Below are 24217 nucleotides of genomic sequence, written 5' to 3'. Positions count from 1 at the left end.
TCTTCTCGGTGGCCCTATTGATAACTTAGTTATTATCTTTACACCATGACTTCTATTTGAAACTTGTGAAAATATATGTTATCACTTATCAGATGATCCTTAATCTTATTACTCCATGATGGAGCCGTCGACAACAACAATGTTACTTCAATATTTTCCATATCCGGTTCCCATATTGCAACCTGTGGTTGCTATTTAGGAATTGGATATGGAAAATATCGTAAGTAATATTATTGGTGTCTACGGTCACATTGTGTATTGTGAAAAATATTGATGAACTAATTTTTAATTTCAATTTTGAAACTGTTTTGGGGTTAGGGAGGGGGGGGGGGGGGGATTCAAACCGGTCTCCGTGACGAGCCAGAATGTTAAATTAATGTTGAAAAGCCTGTTCCTCTTGTTCCTGTTGTATCCTGCTCGCGCAAATTAAGTGAGTATTTACTGTTTACCATGCACCTTTTTTTTATCTTTCGACTTAAGATCTTTCGATTTTCGATCTTTGCCTTCCAATATTTGTGTTTTCTGTAATTTAACATTCTGGCTCGTCACGTAGACCCGACTCAAACATGTTAGCCCAGGGGTGTGGCTTGGGATGTGCGGACAATGTTTATTATATTTCCATATATGGAAAACTTACAATATCAAGATGTAGATCGCATAAATTCAAGACAATATAACAGCTCTAAGTGAAGCAGGAACATTCGAGTATATTAAAATATTAAAATTCGATTTAGAATTGAGAATATTCAAGTTTTATATACATATGTATGGTGCTAAAAATATTGCTGACTCGCTATAAATATAAGTTTCTCTCATAGTTTGTGCCAACTTTTGATAATAATTTAACATCGATTTTTCATAACGCTGTAATAAATGTAGATTTACGGATTTTTTAAAAATGCTGTCACAGCAAATCGGCAAATTTGTTCATAAAAAAGAGTCGAGAGCGGTCATGGCTGTGCCACGAAGTGTTGAGTGCAGGGGTGGCCGCGTCCCACGACCCGCCATCTTGGATGCCGCCGAGCGCCGCCGCACGCGCTGCCGACCGCGTCCGCTCGCCGTTTCTCGTTTGACGATCTTCGTTCGTCGTTCGCCGTTCGTCGCTCGCCGTCAGCCGCTAGTCGGCACCCGCCACCCGTCACCCGCAACCCGCCACTCGCCAGCCGTTCGTCGTTTGCCGTTCGTCGTTTGCCGTTCGTCGTTTGCCGTTCGCCGTTCGCCGTTCGCAGCCCGCCATCGGCCGAAGTCCCACGACTTGCGACCGCAACCGCAACCGCAACCGCGTCGGCCTATCGTCGCCCCCGCGACGGCTGCCGGCTCGACTCCTCGTCGCCCCGCCGCCCGCCGCCCGCCGCCCGCCGCCCCTCGCCTCTTCCGCGCCGCACGTCGACAGGTGAGTTCGCCCCCGCCCCCGCCCCTGCCCCTGCCCCTGCCCCTGCCCCACACCCCGACCGTGCCCCAGCCCCAGCCCCAGCCCCAGCCCCGGCCCTGGCTCCGGCCCGCATCCCAGGAGTCCGTTGCGCGCTTCTAGAATCGTGCAACGGTGGACGAGAGCGCATCAATTGGACGTTCGACATTCGACGCATCCGCCAAACAATGGGTGGGGCGGGCGCCCAAAAGTCATCTCCGAGCGAGTCGCTTCCGCTGAACACCGGACACTCCAGTGCGTGACCTTGAAGGACGCCGCCCCTCGCGCCCGCCCCCCTCTTTCTCGCGCCCCTAACCTCAAAACCCTGTCATCGCGCCGTTCGCCTCAATTGCCATGATTTCCGTGCACGCCTCTCTGTGTGTGTGTGTGTGTGTATGTGTATGTGTATGTGTATGTGTGCGATGTATCGGGAAAAGTAATTAATCTGAACGATCAATTCGAGTTGACAGTCGTAAGTGTCGACCGTTCGGCCATGGCTACGACGCGGCCGATTGTTGATTTCATACGTGCGAGTGTGTACGCGCGTCTCGTGTGAGATCTCCAAATTTACGGAAAGTTTGCTGTGCGTGTAAATGCAATTTAATTGTACGAATCGTGTGCCAGATCGAAAATCCAAAGACATTTTTTGAAATCGTGACGTATGTATATACCGTAATACCCCCACCCTGCCCTCCCCCGCTGGCGATGAAAAAATTTCGAAATAAATGAACAGTTTATAGTCCATGTTAAATTTCGTAATAGAGTTTGGCCAAAGTGCGTGGATATATGGTCACTGCACCGATTGAAAGTGGCATGTTTTTATACACAAATAAATATAAATATATTTCCGCTTCCTAATATTGAAATATCGAAATGAACACTGCGACTAGATTGTTTTAAAATATAACTTTTTTCTAACTAGACGGCCGAACTGACAATCGAGGCCTACTTTATTGTTGCCGAAGACAAATTGAAACATTTACATGTAAAAAAACTATTGGGCAAAATAAAATAATAGGAATCGACGCCGCGGTAAACGATCGTTTACCGTTTATGAAAATACGGTACACAAGAATGACTGGTATAATGCGTATTTGATGGTATAATCTTATTTCTTACCATAATCGTATTTACTTTTTTTGCTTGTCTCGATAATATATGCATATTGGTTTGGTTTATCAATACGTATGATACGTATGGAAAAAATGTTTGTTTGAAAAATTATGTATGCAATACATAAAATGAATTATAAAATAAACTAATTAAAACCTTGTAAAAATGCAACACAACTGTATTTACTATGCATATTGCAATTATCATATTGTGTATGCAAGTGTGTGTGTATGTGTGCACTCTGAAATGAATGGGTGTAAAAATTCATTCAAGAGGTCGTTGTTTTTTTTTTTATTCCTTTATAGACTCGATTCGTTTGTGTGTCCGCTTACATTTTCACGTGTACTCGCATACGACGTGTGTATTTTTGATTCCCAATTTCCCGCTAAAATCTCGAGAATCACTCAACCGTGCTGATCTCGTTGTTGTGACGGTGCATTGCGCGTGTGTGTATGAATGTGTGTTTTTGTGCCTTATTTTGTTTTGAATAATAAATAAGAAGTTTTCGGCGCGTTGTGTTTTTTTTATTATTATCAGCGAACGAATCGACAAGATGTATGTATGTTTGTTTTGAATACATTTTTGTTAGTACTAAATGTCATTTCTTTGGCAAATTTAATTTACCATTAATTAATTGCATTGAAGAAAACTCGTTCTCTTGTTTTACGTTAAGATTTGAGATGTTCATTTGTTTTAATTTTGTTTCGAGTGAAGAGAGATTCTTTTGTTTTTATGAAATTCTATTTTTTTTTCTGTTAAAAAGTTTGCTAAAGACTGTTTTGTTGAGGAAATCTTAGCAAATTTTTATTGTGGTTTAATTTCTTTTTTAGTATAATAAACCGATTTTAGGGTGAGGTTCCAAAAATAGTAACACACAATTGTGGGGTCGACTCGAAACAAATGATTGTTGTCCAAAGAGAAGACTATAAATTTGAGTAAGATTAAAAATTTATTTTAAATTGAAACTTGTTTGAAATTCTTTGGTTTTTTTTAGTAAATAAATAATATACTAGTAATGCAATGAATGCTATCATTGAAATTTAAATACATAGTAGTGGAGGTCAGTTTGGGCTAGTACGATTTAGCGTTGGCGCGCTTTGTTGTGATGTTGGTGGGGTGGGGTGGGGTGGCCGTTCGCCATTCGCCACACCACGTGCGCGCACTCTGTGACGTGGCCTCGTTTCACTGCTCATTGCCCAAAACTTTCTTCTCGGGAACTTGTCTATTGATGCTCTTCCTACCTTGCCCACCATTTTTTCTCTCTCTCTCTCTCTTTGTTACTCGCAATTACCATTTTAGTTTTTTCCAACTGCATTTTGGCATCGACGTATCCTGCGTTTGCGGGTCAGGTATATATATATATACATACATACATACATACTCATATACATGTGTATTTTATAACGGGGCTGGATTTACTACATGTGTGATTTCGATGCGACGACAAATGAGGAAAACGTTTAATACCACGCTTGGTCAACGTTCACACTTCACAGTGACCCACACTGTCCATGGCGTACTCTGTAACATCTATTTGACTTTCTTATACCACGTGTATGATTTTGAATTGGATTCGGCATCGCATAATTTGATATCGAGTAAAACGTATTGAACCTTACAGATCCAATTGAGTAGCACTGCGACATCCGAGACGGCTCGGTTTGTTTATATTAACACGTCATTCTGTGCGTGCCTTAATTTCTGTAAATTTCGTCAGAATGGATGGGAACGTTTTGGCGATTTTGAGCGTTAATTTTGTGGGTTTGGTGAAGTGAACGGGCCCGGCCCGCCTGGGTATGTTTCAAGTTTATATAACTTTACGAATACTGCGGGCTAACTTTTCGTCTTTGAATTCTGAATGTTATCCAGTGTTAAAGTTGTGCGCCCGAACTTACGTAAATTTTTAATGACCGAACTTTATTTGAAAAGATAATTTTAATATTACAAAGTTTACGGCGTTTAATGCCACTCGCGTACGTGTGGGACCGCCCGACGTATACAATTAGGAAAAAAACGTTAAATTTTAACTCGTCTAACTGTGATTTTATTCAACGGTCAATGTATAATTAAATTTATATTTTACAATTATGCCTTTAGGACCGGGCCGCACCGCTCAACTCGCGAACAACTTGGTTGAAGGCGACCAGACCAATGCATGCAGGTAGATGGGACATGCCACACTTGTCAACTTGTTTGTCGCACACATTTCCATACATTTTTTCGTGTCGCGAAACAAGTCGGCCGACAAAGTTACACGGTGCGACCCGGCCCTTACGGTTTGCCACAGAGCGATACCTATGGTATAACATTGTACTTATATAAATTTGAAAACATATTCAAATAGTAGTGACATAGTGGACAGGATGGTTCTGCCAATTCGATGAGGACCGTTTCAACAATGAAATCAGATAAATTGGCAAGATCTGATAGGAAACGATCGACTTGGAGTTACAAATATCTCAGTCTGACCAGCAGCACTGCATGAATACTCAAAATAAATTCTCCACAACCGAGGTCAACCCAGGGCTAGAACTCGGGAACCTCTCGGTGATTAGCATTAACGCAAACATTTGGATATACTTCTGGCTAAATGTGATAGACTGCCTATCGTTAATAATAACTGGTTAATGTAAACGATCACATTAGGATGTGGGTGAGAAAGGTCGGGCCAAAAATTAAAAATAACACTAATATAATAATAATCACATATACATACTTACATATGTAAGTACATAGAAAGAATTTGTGTTAGTTGAGACCCATCAACTCGAACGGTAATTGTCCGTGTTTAATTAGACGTATAGTTTTTGAATTTCCACGGTACTGGTTCGAACTGGTTTTTTTTTTTTTTACTTATTCGTGTTTGCCTCTGGCTACCTCGCCGACCTTGCAAAATTAAACCAAGAAAGTCAGCGATAATATTGTCGTCTTTGTCGGTGTAGTGATTCGTCGGACGTACATAGGTAATTTTTGTGATGGCACAACTCGCCCATGAAAGTGCAAGTCAGCTATCGATCAGTGCAATGTCGCTCGGAGGCTGACTGAATGCACGCGCGCGCGTGTGTGTGTGTGCATGTGTGGACTTTCGGTCCTATTTGCACGATGCATCTGGCTGCATCTCCAAGTTTGATTACATTTTCAGTGCCACATCGCTCCCCACCGGGTCGGGATTAATTAAATCTTGTCTAAAGATCACCTCTAACTTCATCGCGAATGCAAATCCAAATGCGGCTTTCAATCGACTTGGTCGTTTCGCACACACACACACACACACGTACGTACGTACATCTGTAGATTTGTGTGTGTGTGTGTGTGTGTATATAACTTTTTAGAATCGTAAACTTTCCTTAACTCAATTGAAATTTTGTTTCGGTAGGCGAGCTGGCTGTACGCGTTATCTGACTAACAGCGTTAGCAACTTTTCATTTTATCAAACTTATCGGCGCTTTCAATCTAACTTTTGTGTTTCGCTAACTTGTTTTTATTTCGCTCCAAGGTTGACCGAAAGATAATGGAGCCAAACTGTGCTCCCGCTTCCGAGTGGACGTTGTTTTAGTTCTGTTCGCGGAAATCGTGCTAGTCGCATTTGTACAATTTTGAATGATTATTCGAAAAACGATTAGCGGTTTCCATTTGGTTGATTTAATCACGGATCAGTGATCACCTTTTCATGCTTTTTTTAAATTTCCCTTTTGCAGATTTGTGTACTTGAGTCTTAAGTCTCCCATATTGTTGTCTAACAACAATGTCACTACTTATGTACATATGAAAGGCTTCGTTTGTTTGTTTATACTTTTCAAATGTCAAAAGTTGGTAACAACTCAATCGTTTTTACTAACCTCTTTTCTACTTTATCTATGTATGTTGTTACGTGAGGTGAAGTTTTTTGATCATGCGGAAATTCGACTATGCAATTTTGACTGATTCGAATTTAGAATCGATCACTGGTCTTGTTTTCATGGTTTAGAAAAAAACGTGTGTATTTTTGAGATATCCTATCACTAGTCGAATACAGTTGATCCTATCACTCTGAAATTTAGTATCAGATACTGAAATGCTTGTCCTTATGGTGTAATTATCTTGTAATATTTAATTTTGAAAGAGACTGTAACCATGTAAGGTTTGTTGGAAGCATCGAAAACAATCTTTTTTTTTCGATTCAAATAAATTTAATAAAAAAACAAATTAATGTTTTCTATTAGAGTAACCATGTTTAACCGGTTTATATTACAAATACCGAGCATAGCCGGGTAAAACCACTAGTTTAAAATATGTGGTACCTCTCCTTACAGGTAGCTTATTTTTACAAACCTCTTTTACGTTTCATTTTGTTTTTGGATTTAATTATCTCCTAACCGCTCAATGAATTTGGCTGAAACTTTTTACGTGTGATAAATTAGATGAATTTCATACGTTTTTTTTAATTGTACACGGGATTTTTTTGTTTGCACAAAAATGCCTCTGAGTGGAGTGATAAAGAAAGGCTGACAATAGACGGCATGTAAATATATTAAATGTATATTTAAGGGAATAGTTGCATACATTTTAGGATCATTTGATTGCAAAAATTCGCACCATATTGTGAGTTGCAGCCATTCTAAATTGGACGAGCATATCGTTGTTTATAAATAAAACTTATCTATCGGCACTTTCTTTCAAGGATCGTTCTTCATTTGTATATACATAATTTTTTTTTTAATTTTCGAGCCAACTGTTGGCGCACATTTGTTTCCCAGAATCCGTAGGCGTTAAATCAATAATGCGACGTACTTTTCTTTGTCTTATGTAAACTGTACTTCCTTTTTTTTTTTCTTTTTCATAAAATCGTTATAAAAGACTACGAACATAATTTTCTTGACATGTTTGTTTTCGTAGTGTGGAGTGGTTTATCGAATTGTGTACATAATATGCACGTATTGAAGTTTATTCTTGCGAAAATTAGTTTTAAAAAAATGTGTTTCTTGTCGACTTAATAGTAATTCGGTGAAAGCCTGAATTTGCATTTAAATTTATATTGAAACCTCAACATGAAATGTAAATTATTCATCGTTTTATAGAATCAATGACGCGCATGTGCGTTTACTATTAAATTAATTCAACTTATACGATATATGCTACGGTAAATGTGATAAATTTCACCAACCAATGCGACGAATTGACTTTAACTGGTGTAAATCATTAATTTTATATTTTGTGCTTTTTTTTTTATTTATGAGCAGTTAAATTCTTTAATATATACCTGGAAAAAAATATTAATTGTTAAAAAGAACTAGCCCTAAAATTGTGGCCATTTTCATTCAACTTTCACTCGTCAGTTTTGTTAGAATTTCAGGTCTAAACGCCTGTTAGTCTCTACTCTTCATTAATTAATGAGAGTCATTAATTAATGAGAAAATATAGTGATAGTAACACTGTCACAGAATTACGAAACACTCGATAATTCAATACTCACATAAATTATTAGGTAAAAAATAAATGATTTTTTACGGTCGGTCTATATGTTCGATATTGAATGATGTATTTTCGGCTTGGGACGAAATTGCACTCATCGATTCGGCAGCATAGCGGTGAAATTACATTGTGACATTTGTTTTGCTGCGAAACAGTTACCGTCGACAGTGGTTGTCAACTTTCACTAATATTGCGAAATAGCGCCGACCGAAAATGACGTGTTACGCGTTCAGGTAAAACCGATTAAAAAGATTGTCGGGTCGTCGTGACCCGTTGTCAGTCTCACCGGAGCCGCGACCCGACTTCACACTTCTCTCGACACACTCACTATCTCGGTCATTATCATCGACGTCATAAGTTTTGACTACGCTGCCTCGTGTCATTCACTCCGAATCCGCCGAAATGAGATAAGGTGACTTTCTTTCGGGTTTCTACGTACAAATTGTGTTTTTTTTTCGCTTTGGGCTCTACGGTGTAAATGTTTCCGTGAATTGCTATTTCGATAAAGCTTCTTCGATATCGGCCGATTAAAGTGCGTTTTGTGTTATTGTTGTCAATGCGCGTGTGTAAGTTTGTAAATATTTGAGTAGTGCCATTCGTAATTGGATTATATCAGTGTTTAAAAAAAAAAAAAACTAAGATATTTGTAACGAGTTTCTGATCAGTTGGTGTCTTGATAGTTTTTTTTTTTGTAAATTTGCGTATGTACAGACTTAAAAATGCTATTTTGAATTGCTTTTGATGATGATTTGTGTAAATTAGTAGTTTTGATTTTTTCAGCCTGTTTTTGGCAACAGTGAACAGTTCGGCAACTTTGGTGGTAAACGTTTTGTACGTTATTTATTAATATAACTATCAATCGCTAGTTATACATTTAAGACTAATGTTGGCAAGTTCAAATATATAACAATACACATTCAGGTATATTTTAATGCGATAGATGCGTTCCACAAGATACCGCATAAAGAAGACGGTGTACGTAGAAAAAGTAGGGATGTGTTATTATTAGTCACCGGATCCAGAAGGTGCCGCGTATTGTTCAAAGGTTGTAAATGCATTGTTTAAGGTTTGCCGAACCTTTTTTACAAATGATTTACAACAATGGAACAATGGATAGCACTGTGACTATCCTACCTCTAGTTATTATGTGCTGATCGTTAAAGTTTGGAAAGGGGGCGGATATCGCTCTAAAATACCCAAATTCACCTGGTTCGGGCATTGTACTGACCGCGGCCCGAGTTTGCACAAAACAAGGCCGGTTGGGCTTACTTACACTTAAAGCAACACCGACACGGACATATGATAACATCGCCTTACGATAACGTGGTTAACAACGGTGCAACGTTATGGTAATAACGTCCGAAACTATAATTTTTTTTTTGAGAATTTGCATTAAATAGAAACCTCAAGACCTGAGTTTACTGCCTCCATAATTTTATTGTCTGTTTTTGGCAATAATTTGACTTGTACGGCAGCCTTAGTAGAACTATTCATGGATGTAACTTAAAAAAGTTGCTTCTATCTCGATGATATGAAATTTAAACCATGGATTCGCAGTTAACTAACTAAGAATCTTTGGAAAAAAAATCAGATTATACATAATTGGAGTTTTGAAGAATGTCGAATGTTCCTTAAAAGAACAACAGAATTCTTATTTTGAAGATCCGTGCCTTGTATCTAACTAGCGAAGGGGTTCATGTAACAAAAAATGTGAAGAATCACTTATCTACATAGTTACATTAAAGTTCCCCAAGTGAATGTTAATACAAATCGGTAGTTTGAACTCGGCTTAAATTAATAAAAACGCATGTGCAATGTTGGCTAGCGGTTTTGTTTGCGCATAACCGACGCTCAAAAATCCATTGATGCCTTTTACGGAATGAAAGTCATTAATTGTAGTCGTAGAGTGCCAGCATTCTTATTGACTAAAAGGAACGTGTAAAGATTAGATACAGCGATAAGATGGCGGAAACGGTAGTTGGTAAATTTGGGAACAGGGGGAAGTTGGAAGGCGCTTCGATGTCATTGATAGTGCGTAATTGTGGCGAAACGATGGCCACATTTTAATTTTGGGTGAAATCAGAAGCGACCGGTGGGTGGGTGGGTGGGCGGGTGGGTGTGTTGCGTTGGTGTGCTCGCTCCCGTAATGGCGTCAAGATATTCAGGAAACTTCCAGTCTTAGCGGAAACTTTTCTTCGTCTCCCCTTTTCTCTGGTTCGGCGCCGCGCAAACTTTTCCCATCCCTCCTCCCACTGCTACTACTACTGCTGCTGCTGCTGCTGCTGCCCTCCCTCACACCCTATCTCTCCCTCCCCCCCCCCCAGTTCACAACTTTCGGGATTACTTTTGTTGGCAGAAATTGTTATAATTTCTTTTGAATAACTTTGCGGCGTTCATTATTGCGGAGTGTGATGCTATATAATAAATTATTCAACTTTATGTACCGCCGCTTTATCGGAGTGCCGCTTGCTTTGCTTGCAAAACTGAATTAATTATACGCCACCGGCTAAATTGTATTTATTGTATATCAGGGTGTCTGTTATCGTTTTTACTATTGCTCACTTTTTTTGACGAGTGTCTCGTCTCGTCTGTTCATTGTGTTCTGAGATATCTTTGATGTATTCGTACCTACGTACACAGTCATAGAACAATCCAGAGAAAATAACTATACTGGTAGTACACTCAAAAGTGCGGCACGAGATGCGTATTTTGGTTTGTGCGTCATTTTTAGTTCGTACGATCTTATTATTTCGACTATTTTTTCCCACATATGAGAATCACCGTTAGCGATCACTGTCAATACAAAGATAAAATATCAACGAAATCACTCCAGGGGGTGAGTTTTGGGAAGGATCGCGACGGTACAGACTAGGCATGCTAGTTTTTTTTTGCATGCGCAAAACTATCTGAAACAAAGTAAATCAGTAAGTAAAATTAAAAATACTATTTATGTTTCAATCGAAGTGTATTTTCAGATGTAATATATTCATATTCGAATAAGATTCAACTGTGTAGTACATTATAACTACAAGCGCAAATACACTTTCGACGATGTGCGCCAGTTGTAATATATTAGTTGATTTTTGACACCTCCGATGTTTTTACGAATGTTTTAAAATTCAATAATGCGTTTATATTTGCTATTTATTACAAATATTGTATGAGTATCGTGTAACGATAACTCTAAGAATGTGTTCAAAACTGAAATGTGAATTTCCAATTCAATTTATTAGTCGAATGACGTTTTCACGAAAACCTATCCTCTCCATCTAATCTGATATCAAGATATTATGTAGTTGAGATATATTTTCAGTTGTATTGTATTTTGACCAGTTGGAATGTAATTCGTTAGACGGAATGTATTCCAACTACTCTAAATATATTACAACTGGAAGATACATTTCAACTGTAACATATATATGACAAATAATGAAATTGTTTGAAAACATGACATTTTTACTTATATGTTGGAATTTTCTTGCATTTCTTTTGCTGGACCTAGTCGGAGCGTTGTGGCAAGTTTGACAGTGATTATATATATTTGAATATAGTTATCCTTACTTGGTGACTTACAAGCAGCACGCAATGTATGAAATTTCAAATATGAAACTACTGTCGTTAATTTCAAGAATATGCACGACCCAAGATGACGGTGTAATAATATATGTATGAATCTTAGTCTTTAGTCACGTTTCCCGATTGATTTGTGTAGACGTTTTGCCGTCCAATCGCCAACACTGCGCGAAACTATACGTATGTATGTACTTAGTATACGTTTCGACATTGCTCTCAGTTTTGCCTCCACACTCTCTTCGCAAGTTTCGTCCGTGTTCTTGTACGTATGGTTTGTATACGCATGTGTCTGCTTACGATCGATAGTTTACAGCGAAAACTATAGTTGTACGTTACGTGCATACTTGGGAAACATTTCTACGATTACGCTCAGCTCTGCCTCCTCGTTCGTCTCGCGTTACGACAGTGTGCTATATATCCACACGATTGTGTGTACGCGCCCTAATTGGATTTCGTATCCCCAAGTTTCCAAAGAAAATTATCATTTTCAAGGTTTTTAATTTTTTCTTCGTCGTCGTCGTCGCCGCCGCCGCCGCTTTCAAAACTCATTAATTCGTACGATTTGTTCCGGTGTACGTGTGTGTAAGTACATGTCCACGATCTGCTGTAGTTGTGAATCTGCGCGGCGGATCGATAATTTGTAGGCGGCTATCAGCGGGCGAGTGCCAACGGCCAACAACTGTCGCCAAATGAACGGTCGAATGTTCGAATTGAAGCTCTGGAACTTTTGACGTGCTCACGATAACCACGGATCCACGTGGAGTCGTTGATAATTCGAGCGACCTATGTATATCGCATTTATTTATTTACTTAACGTACATATGTGTGACTGTTGAATTACTAACGAAGAGTGACTCATCAATAGCCGTTTTATGCAGATCTGAAGCACAGTTTGTTTTTACAAGCTTTTTATTAGTCGCTGAGCTGATTTTGAACCACTTCCACTCTTCCGATCGCTTTGAAGTTTTACCGACATGCAGAGGTTAGCTCCAATTAAACTAAGCAAATGTCTCGGGACATCTCTTCTAAAATAATTAAATCATCAGAATCGAGTGCCTGTTCACCACCCCTACTTTGTGTGTTTTCTTATGTTAGGTCGAATTGAGAAGAGGCCCGTTTGACAAATCATATAATATTTAACAAATCCGTTTAGCCGAATGTGTACATTTTCGAAAATTAACCCAATGGAAAAAAATTACTTAACATTTCGATTTAATTTACACGAAGATAGGACATTAAATTCGTATCGAAATATATTCGTATTGAGGAAGAGTCCCACGTGTAAAGAGATGGAACAATTTGTTTTGCTTAAATTGGTCGATTGTGTTGTTTCAATCAGTTTCGTGTGTGGTTTTGTAAGGTTAACGTACCCAAAGATTATAATAACAGTATTGATTAAGCGTGTTTTAAGTGTAATAATATGTTGTATGTAGCCGGCGCATTAGCCAAACTTTGCCAAAAGCTTTGTGATAAGCTCTCTCTCTCTCTCTCTCATTCTCTCTCCCCCTCTGACCACCTAAGGAAGTTTATGTAGTTGCGTTATTTGAAATTCAGACCAACTTAAATTTGCTGATTACTATATGTATGTATATGTATGGTGATATTTATTGCGCTAGTTTCGTATTCAGGAAGTTTCGTAATTAGCTCGTTTTGATTCATCCGTATATGTATAGATGTGATTTTTTCGGATGCTCTATTGTAGATGTTTCCTTTCTTTTTTTTTTGAGTCAAGATGTTTCCAACTGAAAGACTGCTCGCTTGCTGCATGGCGCGGTTGGCGAACTCACTTTTATACTTTGTAACCCCAGTATAACTTTCTTATGTGTGTTGTTCTCCACTTTCTTTACCATTGTTGCTACTCAGTTACGCCGCCTGATAACTTTTGCCAGTCTGCGACAAAATTTAAAACACTTCTTAAATTATATCAATCACTATACATATGTATATATGTAGGAAATTTTTAAAAATTTGTTCTATTAATCGGTAAATGTAGTTTCGTGTGCCCAGTGTGATTGTATTCGATAGGAATGATTCGAAGTGTTTAACGTTATCGTAATAATTTGATGAATAGTCGCCAATTATTTATATTTTGAATGTCCTCTCATCCCCCTTACATTACAGTAGTATATTGTAGAATAGGGTGCAATGGGTGTTTCTAAAACTGTTCCCATCCCTATGGACAGTGGTAGGGGTGCGACACTGTTACAAACTTTTGTTGAATTAACAGTGGAGCCGCAGCCGAGAAGTATCAGGGGTGTCCTCCCACCCCTTTCCAGTCTTCCCCTGGTCTCCCTATTCTCCCCCTTTTGCCAAAGTTGACTCGTGTCGGCGCCGCTTAGTTATTACCACAGTCGTAGACTAAATGCGGAATTTACATCTGATGTCTTATGTTGATTGATGCATCCCGATGTATTTTTATTTAGGCCGATTTAATTTCTGATCCTTGCTTTATTATTTTATTCTTAATAATAATAACATTACAATTTGTTAATTTTTTATTATTTTTTATTACAGATAAATTGGAAGCTGTCGATTACACCTGCGTAACACTTGTGAAAATGTTGAAGACTCGGCGGTGATAGTAAGAAGCTCGTCGTCAGGCTTCAGTATTTGGTGTTCCTTTCTGAATTGATCGGAATTGATTCGAGTGATTCTGTGCAGCGATTTCACTGTACGATAATTTCACGTGCTGTTTGTGTACCGTTCGTGCAACGTTTGAAAGTAGTGCCGTGAGAGTCAAAACCGCGTGTGTAAAAAATAAAAAATTAGGAGAGTGTGTTAGAGGGAGCGGCGCGGGGGCCCATGTTTAAGGGCAACCGCGGTGCTCCGCAACAGCCAGCACTAGCCGGCGGTGGAGTGTTTACCTCACACTAATGGACAAACGCAAGATGTTGCCCAAAAGAGCGCGTATGGATAATTTGCGTGGGCCTATTGCCAATGGACCCTTGCAGTCCAGGTCAGTGTAATGTGAATTTGTAAATCTTATTATATATAAGTTTTTGTGTTTTTTTTTTTTTTATTCTTTGTTATATAGTGAGAAATGTTGCTTGAGAAGTAAAATTTGTAATCTCAACAATAGTGGGGAAGTAATAGTCGACTTAAAAATGAATAAGTTCAAGCGACTTTTGTTATGGGGGGAAATATGAAATATATAATGTTTATATTTGTTATATTGGAAATTTTGTTTATTCCATTGAAACTGTTTTATATTCCATACTTTTTTATATATTTGTTTTATATGTAAATATTATATAGTTCTTTTGAATATAATAGTTGAGTCAGATCAGCATTTGTATTTTGAATGATCCATTATTGAGCAATTTTTATGTATTTTATTTTAATTTGTTTTGGGTCAATGTGTTATAATTTTTATCATTCATTTCTGTACAATGACGGCTTTATTTCATTCATATATTAAGTAAAAATCAATTTGTGAAATTAAAAATGCATGTAATGTTTTTTATGAATTCTATTTTGAAATATTTATTTTTTGTATAAATGCTTGTTTATTTTTCTATTAGTAAATCGAATGTTCGATACTAATCATTATAGTTAGTAATTCATATTTGTCTGTCACTTTCCTTATTGAATTATATTATAATACGTGTTTGTAATAAAATAATTAAATATTATAATTCAATATTTTTCATGACTTGTGGTTTATTACAGGCCACTTGTTGCCCTGTTGGACGGAAGAGACTGTTCTATTGAAATGCCAATATTGAAAGATGTGGCGACTGTTGCATTTTGTGATGCACAAAGCACGTCTGAAATACATGAAAAAGTTTTGAATGAAGCAGTTGGAGCGCTAATGTGGCATACTATTATTCTAACGAAAGAAGATCTTGAAAAATTCAAGACACTTAGGATAATAGTGCGTATTGGCTCTGGAGTGGATAATATTGATGTGAAAGCTGCTGGAGAATTAGGTATTTTGCGTTTGATCTTGAGACTACACTCGTATTTTTTTTTCATGTAGTAAAACTTGGTTATTAGAATCATTAAAAATCAGCGAGTAGCTAAACCTAAACTTTTTTCTATCTAAAATAATATCGTAATGGGGGGGTCACCAGATAATTTTAATTTGTTCGAGATAATCATTTTTTTAATTGAATTTAGTATCCAAAATGGGAGCATATTATATTACCTGCTCTTCGTTTTTTTAATTCTGCTTTACAGTGACAGTGAAGCTATAAGATACACCTTCTGTTTCTAGCTTTTTGCTCTTAAATAGGTTTTGGAAATTTCATAGTCAAAAGACATTGACACAATGCAATGCATATATGTATGGTCTGATCCCAGTTGTATTTACATCCGAATGTTGGCTTTTAGAATTTTTACAAAGCATTCACAGTTATGTGGGCATGAAACTGATATAAGCATATACTTACTGCTGAGGGGGGCCAAAGTTTTTTTTTTATTAACCAAAATGATTTGTTTTTCACCCAAATTTGTATAGTTGTCTAACAAGATTTATTCAATATTTCCATACAATGTTTTTGAACTAAATCATATTACTTGGTTCAAAACAACTACGATTTTGTTAATTCCATGAGATATTATTTGGTCAGGTTATTATAAATGTCATTTATAAATGTTTCATATTGAAATAAATAACCTGTTATATTTCTATTTTGCAATTTAAGTAGTAGTGTGGTTTTTCATTGGAATCGTGTAGTTTTAATATTGGAATCCATTTAATGTTAATGTATTATTTTAAGGTATTGCCGTTTGTAATGTACCTGGTTATGGTGTTGAAGAAGTTGCGGACACTACACTATGCTTAATTCTCAATTTATACAGACGGACCTATTGGCTTGCTAACATGGTTCGCGATGGAAAAAAATTCACAGGTAATTTTTGTATACGAATATTTCGAACTGTGTATTAAACTATTCTTAAAAATGAATGTTATTTGTCTGTTAGGTCCAGAGCAAGTGCGGGAAGCTGCACAAGGCTGTGCACGTATCCGTGGAGATACTCTGGGTGTCGTGGGACTAGGTCGCATTGGCTCTGCAGTAGCTCTTAGAGCTAAAGCGTTCGGTTTTAATGTTATATTCTATGATCCATATTTACCTGACGGCATTGAAAAATCTCTTGGTCTCACACGCGTGTATACATTGCAGGTATTGTATACTTTGATATATTATTGAAATTGAAATTATTAACTTATTCAATTTTTTAATTACTTAATTTTGTCGAAGATTAGTATATTACTGTTTTTTTTTCTTCAGGATCTACTCTTTCAAAGCGATTGCGTTTCGCTACATTGCAGTTTAAACGAACATAATCATCATCTTATAAATGAATTTACAATCAAGCAGATGCGTCCAGGTAAATTGTTTATACTGTATACTGTCCTATTAAATATAATATATGTATTTTTAATCCTAATTGAATTTGACACTGTTTTAGGAGCATTTTTAGTCAATACAGCACGTGGTGGCTTAGTTGATGATGATGCTCTTGCAGCTGCTTTGAAACAGGGAAGAATTCGAGCTGCAGCCCTCGATGTTCACGAGAATGAGCCATTCAACGTGTTTCAGGTTAAAAAAATCTGTCCAATCAGAAGAACCTCTGTTTATTATATCAGGTGGCTTATTCGCTAATTGAATGTTGTTTTTGTAGGGTCCTTTAAAAGATGCACCAAATGTATTATGTACACCACATGCGGCATTCTACTCTGATGCATCTGCAACAGAGTTACGTGAAATGGCGGCAAGTGAAATCCGACGTGCAATTGTAGGCCGTATTCCAGATTGTTTACGCAATTGTGTAAACAAAGATTATTTTCTGGGAGGTGGTGCTCCTACGGGCCCCGCATATCCTGAAGGTATGGAAGCTACGATTTCTTCCAGTGTGCATATGTATATTGAATGACTAATTATCTAAACTTTATTTTTTTTAAGTAGTTGCCTCGAATAAAATATTGTGCTTTTTGTGAAATATTAAATAGGTATTTGATTTGTTTTAGGAATTAATGGCGGTTATTACAGCGGTGGGGGTGGTCTGCCGGTCCAGCAAGCGCACAGTACAACTCCCCATGAATCGGGTGGTGCTGGTGCAGGTGGAGGTGGCGCAGCAGGTGGCGGTGCTGCAGTACCAGCACCCCCGCCTGCATTACCTCCGCATGCATTACCGCCACATGCACCACCACCACCACCTGCGCAACCAGCTCCTCCACCCCAACAACAACCACCTCCTCCTCAACATTCGCTGGTAACACTTTCAAAATTTGTACTCGTTTTATTCAATCATTGCCAAAACTTGATGTTAATAGCTTGCTTTCGTCTTGTTTTAGCCAATAAACGCCTCCGACCCAGCCAATCACCATCCACCTAAACCAGAAAGCTCTGAGGTGCACTGAAACGCTATCACCTTTTTTACTTCTCGTCCGTCATAAACCTGACTGCTACATACTATTCACAAACCGGCCTTAATCTGTGAATACTTATCAACTTATTGAAACTGTTTTACCTTTTGGTATATAGATTGTATGATTATCAGAAATCTGCTAGGCAATATTTCAACAAAGCACTTACGCCGGTACAGTTCACAATTTTATTTTCTTAATCAAATGGATTTGTCTGCGCTGAGTCCATTTAGCATGTAAGTGAGAATTTAGATATAATGATATTAATTAAAATAATTATTTAAGCATTTTAAGGAGAGCATATTATATTAGTGTATACTTGTGTATGTTAAAATTGACACATTATTATTTTGAATATACTTTGAATCCACATTTTAACCGAATACAAAATTTAGCATTTATATTTTGTATTAAATTATGAAAATACCCACTTTCTTTTTGGAACTGTATGATTTTTTTTATTTATGCAATGATAGGAATATATGTAGAAAACTATTTAATTTTAATTTTTTTTTTGCTATTTGTTTTCACCAGTTAATTGTAATTTTTTTTAATAAAGAAGTCTTTATTAATGCCAGTGTTTTAATATTTTTTTTTAATTATAAAACACTAATAATTTCCATATCTCGTGGAGATGTTAAAAAGGAATCTTGTAAACTCAGTATTTTACAAATATTTTTCAGCTAATATTGTTGATATATTTGTGAATATGTTGATTATTTAAAAGTGGTAATCAATATATTTTTCACAATTTTCCTATTTGTGAGATCAGGACTTTTTTTTTCGTATTTTAATTAATGAAATATAGAAATATTTTGATTATAGGAAGTGATAGACTTGTAATATATTTTGGTTGTGTGATGTTGCAATACATTCACACTCACGATGTGTGACATTTTATATTTTTTTATCGTAAAAGCTTGAACTCGGTTTTTTACATTAAATGTAAAATTCTTTTTTATTGTATAAAGTGACTTATTTACATCAGTATTTTGTGACAATCGATTGTTTTCAAGATCCTTATATTTATGCTTGTATAACTGTAAGAAGCCAAATTATTATTACATTGCATTATCCTTTCTGTTTGTTTTTTATTTTATTATTAAATTGAAGTTGTTCTACCACTAATTTCTCATCAAGTGATCATAGGGGGTCTAATACCACAAGTTTTTTGTATCAAATAGTGAATTTAATGCTAAAAGTGGATCAAAATATGTTAAATATTTAAAAAAGTGCTGCCAATATATGGATTCTGATAATCGAGATTGAATATAAATATAATAGTGAATCAAGACATAATTATGTGATACTAAAGTTTGGTTCAGCGTTTTCTTTTTATTAAAAAAAAGTTCAAATTTTCATCAAAACTTTGTAAAAATATGACAATGAAGAAACAAATCACGCTTGTATTTTCATATATATTGTGAATAGAAAATTCGGTGTTAACATTTTCTCAGTAATATGTTAAGTAATATAATGAAAGTGTTTTTGGACATCGTAAAGTCTTTTTTTTTTAATAATACATATGTGATTTGCAGTGTGTACTTGGACAAATTGGATTTCAGTTTATTACATCGTCTTATTTTTAATATTTCATCATCAGTTCTTTTATTTACATTTCAGCTATAATTTGAGTGGAATATCGTATGTTTATTGTGACTTGTAGTTGAACTGTGAATTAAAACAAAATTTAATTCTATGAATTTTTATAATACGAAATGTTTCTTACAATTTTTCTTCAATTTGAAATTGTATTTTACATTCATAATATTTGCAATAAATATATATATATATATATATATATATATATATATATATATATATATATATATATATATATATATATATATATTTTTTATTTTTTATTATTGAAAGTTTTTAACGAGGAATTTGATTTATATATATACACATTTAAAAATTTTTATGTATACAAAATTCATTTAAATTTCTATTTGAAAAAGTAATTCAGTTTTCCTTGCTTGAAAGATGTTTTTTTTTTTTTGGAAAATTAATCCCAATTATGAAAATATACATATAATAAGCCCAAAATTTTGAATGCTCGTTTGTACACATTTATCAATTCCTTATTACACGATTTCATCCAAAGTATCTACATTTGATTTGTAAATATGATGTTTTTGGAAGACAATATTTTGCACAAAATGTTAAAAGTTAAATTGTAAAACCATGAAGTTGAACTTGATGTTGGTATATTCTATATTCATATACATATATTTTTTAATTATTGATAATTGAATGAACTAGGCTTTTGTTATTTATTAGCAAAAGATGAAATGTATTTTTCACATCTTCCTTACATCTTTTACGTGATATGTTTTCTCAGTAATTATATTGAAATAAGAGATTACTAAATGTGTTTAAAGGGCAAATAACTAATTGATGATAAATGTGTTAACAGACACTTTTCTTCTAAATTTTCATGTATAATGTTTAAAGCCGTAGAATAATTATAATTACACAAATGTTTCAAAATGATTGGGTATTAAGTTTCATGATTCATGAAAATAGTATTTAATAGAAATATTTTAAATTGATTTTAATATACAAATAAATTTTGTATTAAATTGCAGTTTGAGTAATCAAAAACAAATCAGCAAAATCTAGGAAATAAATATTTTATGAATTTTTTGTGTAAACTTAAATTTCCTTTTTAGTATTATAATGATTTCTATTTTTTTTGGTGTACATTGTAATGTTTGTTTTTTTTTATGTCAAATGAATAAACCATCATAGAGCAGTTTTTCTGAAGATTTTTTTTCTACGTTACGTAGTATAAAATATTTTACATTAGCTTTTGGTATTGGACACAATTTATATAATATACGTTTATCATAGAATGAATAATAGTGAGACTTAGAGATATTGAGTTGGCAGCAATATAAATAATGTTAATAAAAATAATGATAAAATAATATTAATTAGTAAAAAAATTACATCGCCACTGCAAAACCAGTGACTTTCTTTAGAATTGCTGCTCTAGAGTGGTATCGTATATGTATATATTTGAGAATGAAACTTTGTCCTCGATTGATTTATCTACACTTTTCCAAATTAAAAGTATTTTCTTTTTTACGTAATAAAATTATTCTTAGTATGTTAGTTATTTAGATTTAGGAAATTTTATGTAAGACAAAATAATAATGAAAATAAAGATTATGTCGCTGCCAATTCAATTGTTTGGTTTCTACTATTGACTCTTTTCGAAGAATAACTCTTCATTTGTATTTCAAATGACACTTAGATAAATAAAAAATTTCAATTAGTTATTTTTTTAATTCAAGTAGATTCTCAAAAATTACACAGTGCGTATGTTATAGGTTTCTAAATATATGGGGAAGACTTTCCTGTGAAAATTCAATTCTTTTAATTCTCATTATTTTTCATTTTTGTTCATTTAACTGCTTTAGATATATTTTTTACCCATCCCATATCCATTCACTTGAGAGATCTAGAATTCGTTTCTACTTGCTGCTTTTTGGACACATTTTGTATCCACCACCTAGTGTTTTGCCCGGAGTGTTCTGCTGTTGATATTCTGCGCAATTTTGAGGTGCTGATTGTGATCTCTTGTCTTCAGAAGATTTTTTTGATTTCTTTTGCTCAGAAAAATTCTTACTGTGCCTTCCATTTAATTTCAATTTATTTTGTTTGTATTCATCTACTTGAGCTTCTCGCATTCGAAGTTCTGAAAATTAATTGTTTATTTCACCATACTTCAATCACGAATTTAATCTAGAACATGAAAAATACCTGCTGTGATTGCTCTTAACTTTTCATCTTTAACCATTAATTTTTTTTTTAATTTGCTCAATTCCGCCTGAAAATACACATACATATATTATTATAAAAATATATTATTTACAATATTATATTTTTATATTCAGTTTGAAAGTTGATCGAACTTTCTTATCCAAGACATCTAAGTCGACGTTTTTTGGTGTTTCGTGCTGCATGGCTTGAAGTTCCTTCAACTTTTGTGATTTATTGAGTGATTGTCTGGAAAATATGGATTAATAATACTTTTATACCTATATATGTAAGTGTATATATACATAGAGTATACTCTCGATTAGCCGTGCATTAATTAAAAATTATATTTTTAATAGAATAATCGCATGTTGAAAACGAATGACTGCTTTATATTTAGCAATATTTTTACGGTCTTTAATCCAAGCAATGAATCAAAGTTAATTCATCTACAAAAAAATGTTATCATCCAGTCTTCTTGTTCCCTTATTAACAAAAGTAACAACACTTGCTCCTATATATGGATAATTCAATTTCTGTCTAAAGTAATACCAGTAACATTCATTCTATTGTGGAGAAAGAGATTTAGGGCGAAAACACACTGAGTGGTATGGGACGTCACGCGTCCTTGGCTTTCCACTGTAACCGTAAACAGTGGGTGTTCCCCAAACCGAATTCGGGTGTACTTGCACGTGCAGAATGCATATTTTTGGTAGGTTGCATGTGTAAGCAACCAAGTTTCTTGCACATTTCTTCAAATATGGGATTCACCATTTTCAATCACTGTCAAGCAAGGATAAAATATCACCGAAAACACTCCAGGGGGTGATTTTTGGGACTGTGTACCATGTATATGGGCTAGTGGTGGTGCTTTTTTTAACATGTTTAAAAGTATCTAAAGTACCACGCACCACTTAGTGTGTTTTCGCCTTTAATCGATTCTAATGAACCAGAAGTAAGTGAAATATATTAACAATTTGAATTAATGGTAAATCTACGGAGCTTTGAAGATATCGCTAAAGCAAACGAGAATTTATCAGTTACATTAGTCACAATACGACATTAATTTCTGTTGAAAATCTATTGACGTGATCGACTTGAATTTAACAGTATAATAACTTAGGAAAATTATATCGATATATGTAAGAAACTTATTAAAAGAAAATGATCAAAAACGTACAAAAACAACAGATTATCTTTATAAATAATGCGTATTAAACTTTTAAGTCTGTTGCCTGCATTATAAAAATATGTTAAATGTATTTTAAAACGAAATAAAGAGTAATAGTTCAGATTATATATGTATGTATGTTTTTCAATTATCCGTGCCCTCCTTCCCCATTATTAGTCTGGATAATAGAGAGTACACTGTATATATATTTGTATGCGCTATATAAATTAGCACACTTTTGAAGCATGTGTATTTGGTCTAATAATTCCAGAGCTGAAGGGTCGGTGTCTTCAAGTTTGCGCCACCGATGGATATTTTGTGGCGTCTCAATTGCTTCTTCCAGAGCTCTGGAGCGCAGTCGTTCGCGGTTTAATTCTCGCTCCAAATTAAAAACCTATAATGATATTTATGTACATTAAATGAACGTGTATTAGATCGCATTGTTATATTTTGAGCTTACTTCAAGTCGAAGGTCTGTCATGTTTTCAACGCCTTTACTTAGTAATGTTTTTTCTTGCTGCAGTCTTTGTATTTCTAGTTTTAGTAATCTTATATCGTCCAAACGTTGCTCATATTGTTTTTCTCCTTGAAGGAGATTCGGAGGTGTGAATATGACGGTCAATTTGGTTTATAGTATTTATTATATTATATTTACTTGTATCTAAGAGTACTTGCAGGAGTTTGATTTTTGAATCTTGCAGTGTTAACTCATCGTTCTTCTTAACCAACTGAGATCCAAGAATGTCTCGTTCAGCGATCATGTCTCCAAGTTTTTTATTCATTTTCAAGTAAATGCAGTTATGAATGACGATTAGAATAAAAATAAAATTACACCTATCTTTCAATATATAGAAGAGATATGATTTTAAAAAAGATGCTTTATGCGTCGATTGAAATAAATTTAATGCAGATTTGTAATTTATGAGGAATGAATATTAACTGCCTTTTAGAATTTTCCCGTTCACCTTAAGTATGATATCACAACAAACAGGTTGATCTTTAACAACCGTCTCCATGGTAATCGAGTATATTATATATTGATTTGGTAAACGGACTACTAGTCATATGTAAACCAGTCACAGGACAACCGGTCGCGCTAGATCGGTCACACGTGATCACCCGTCACACTAAAACTGGTCACACCCTAAAATCGGTCACGAGTAAACTGATTAGCCGATTTTAGGGTGTGACGGGTGATCACGTTACCAATCTAGAGCGACCGGTTGTCTTGTGACCGGTTCACATTTGACGAGTAATCACCGAACCATTGATTTTCAAAAATTGGTATTTCCATATTAGTTATTTTGATTCGCATTTTTCAAATGATCGTATTATTTAGAATGTTCTGAATAATATAAAA

The 24217-nt window shown here is 35.3% G+C and overlaps 2 protein-coding genes across 3 annotated transcripts; one reads left to right on the top strand and one right to left on the bottom strand.

Annotated features, from left to right (window-relative positions):
• Nucleotides 1-952: 952 nt before the first annotated feature.
• On the top strand, nucleotides 953-19144 carry CtBP (C-terminal binding protein). 2 transcript variants are annotated; one of them, XM_077426791.1, is made up of 10 exons: nucleotides 953-1393; nucleotides 14060-14507; nucleotides 15215-15474; nucleotides 16267-16398; nucleotides 16472-16671; nucleotides 16780-16879; nucleotides 16961-17091; nucleotides 17174-17378; nucleotides 17520-17764; nucleotides 17847-19114. In XM_077426791.1, the coding sequence occupies exons 2-10, from the start codon at nucleotides 14419-14421 to the stop codon at nucleotides 17910-17912; spliced, it is 1428 nt and encodes a 475-aa protein (XP_077282917.1). In that variant the 5' UTR covers nucleotides 953-1393; nucleotides 14060-14418; the 3' UTR covers nucleotides 17913-19114. The 2 variants fall into 2 exon arrangements, with proteins under 2 accessions (XP_077282917.1, XP_077282918.1); XM_077426792.1 differs by having other exon boundaries at nucleotides 958-1393; nucleotides 14060-14501; nucleotides 17847-19144.
• A 2186-nt stretch (nucleotides 19145-21330) lies between these two features.
• LOC143909727 (uncharacterized) lies at nucleotides 21331-22983 on the bottom strand. The gene is made up of 3 exons (XM_077427857.1): nucleotides 21842-22983; nucleotides 21690-21756; nucleotides 21331-21624 (listed from the first exon to the last, which is right to left on the bottom strand). The coding sequence occupies exons 1-3, from the start codon at nucleotides 21890-21892 to the stop codon at nucleotides 21401-21403; spliced, it is 342 nt and encodes a 113-aa protein (XP_077283983.1). The 5' UTR covers nucleotides 21893-22983; the 3' UTR covers nucleotides 21331-21400.
• Between the last annotated feature and the right edge of the window lie 1234 nt (nucleotides 22984-24217).

This window comes from Arctopsyche grandis, chromosome 3 (genome assembly GCF_051622035.1).
Source record: "Arctopsyche grandis isolate Sample6627 chromosome 3, ASM5162203v2, whole genome shotgun sequence".
NCBI classification, from domain to species: domain Eukaryota; kingdom Metazoa; phylum Arthropoda; class Insecta; order Trichoptera; family Hydropsychidae; genus Arctopsyche; species Arctopsyche grandis.
This window is presented reverse-complemented; position numbering and strand designations above follow the sequence as displayed.

What these genes read in the sequence shown, in the direction of transcription:
- CtBP (XM_077426791.1), top strand. Translation starts at nt 14,419, where the DNA reads ATGGACAAACGCAAGATGTTGCCCAAAAGAGCGCGTATGGATAATTTG. An exon ending in AATCAAGCAGATGCGTCCAG is followed by an intron (nt 16,880 to 16,960) that starts GTAAATTGTTTA and finishes ACACTGTTTTAG; the next exon opens with GAGCATTTTTAGTCAATACA. An exon ending in CTCCTCCTCAACATTCGCTG is followed by an intron (nt 17,765 to 17,846) that starts GTAACACTTTCA and finishes GTCTTGTTTTAG; the next exon opens with CCAATAAACGCCTCCGACCC.
- LOC143909727 (XM_077427857.1), bottom strand. Translation starts at nt 21,892, where the DNA reads ATGCAGCACGAAACACCAAAAAACGTCGACTTAGATGTCTTGGATAAG. An exon ending in TAGATGTCTTGGATAAGAAA is followed by an intron (nt 21,757 to 21,841) that starts GTTCGATCAACT and finishes GTGTATTTTCAG; the next exon opens with GCGGAATTGAGCAAATTAAA. An exon ending in GTTAAGAGCAATCACAGCAG is followed by an intron (nt 21,625 to 21,689) that starts GTATTTTTCATG and finishes ATTAATTTTCAG; the next exon opens with AACTTCGAATGCGAGAAGCT.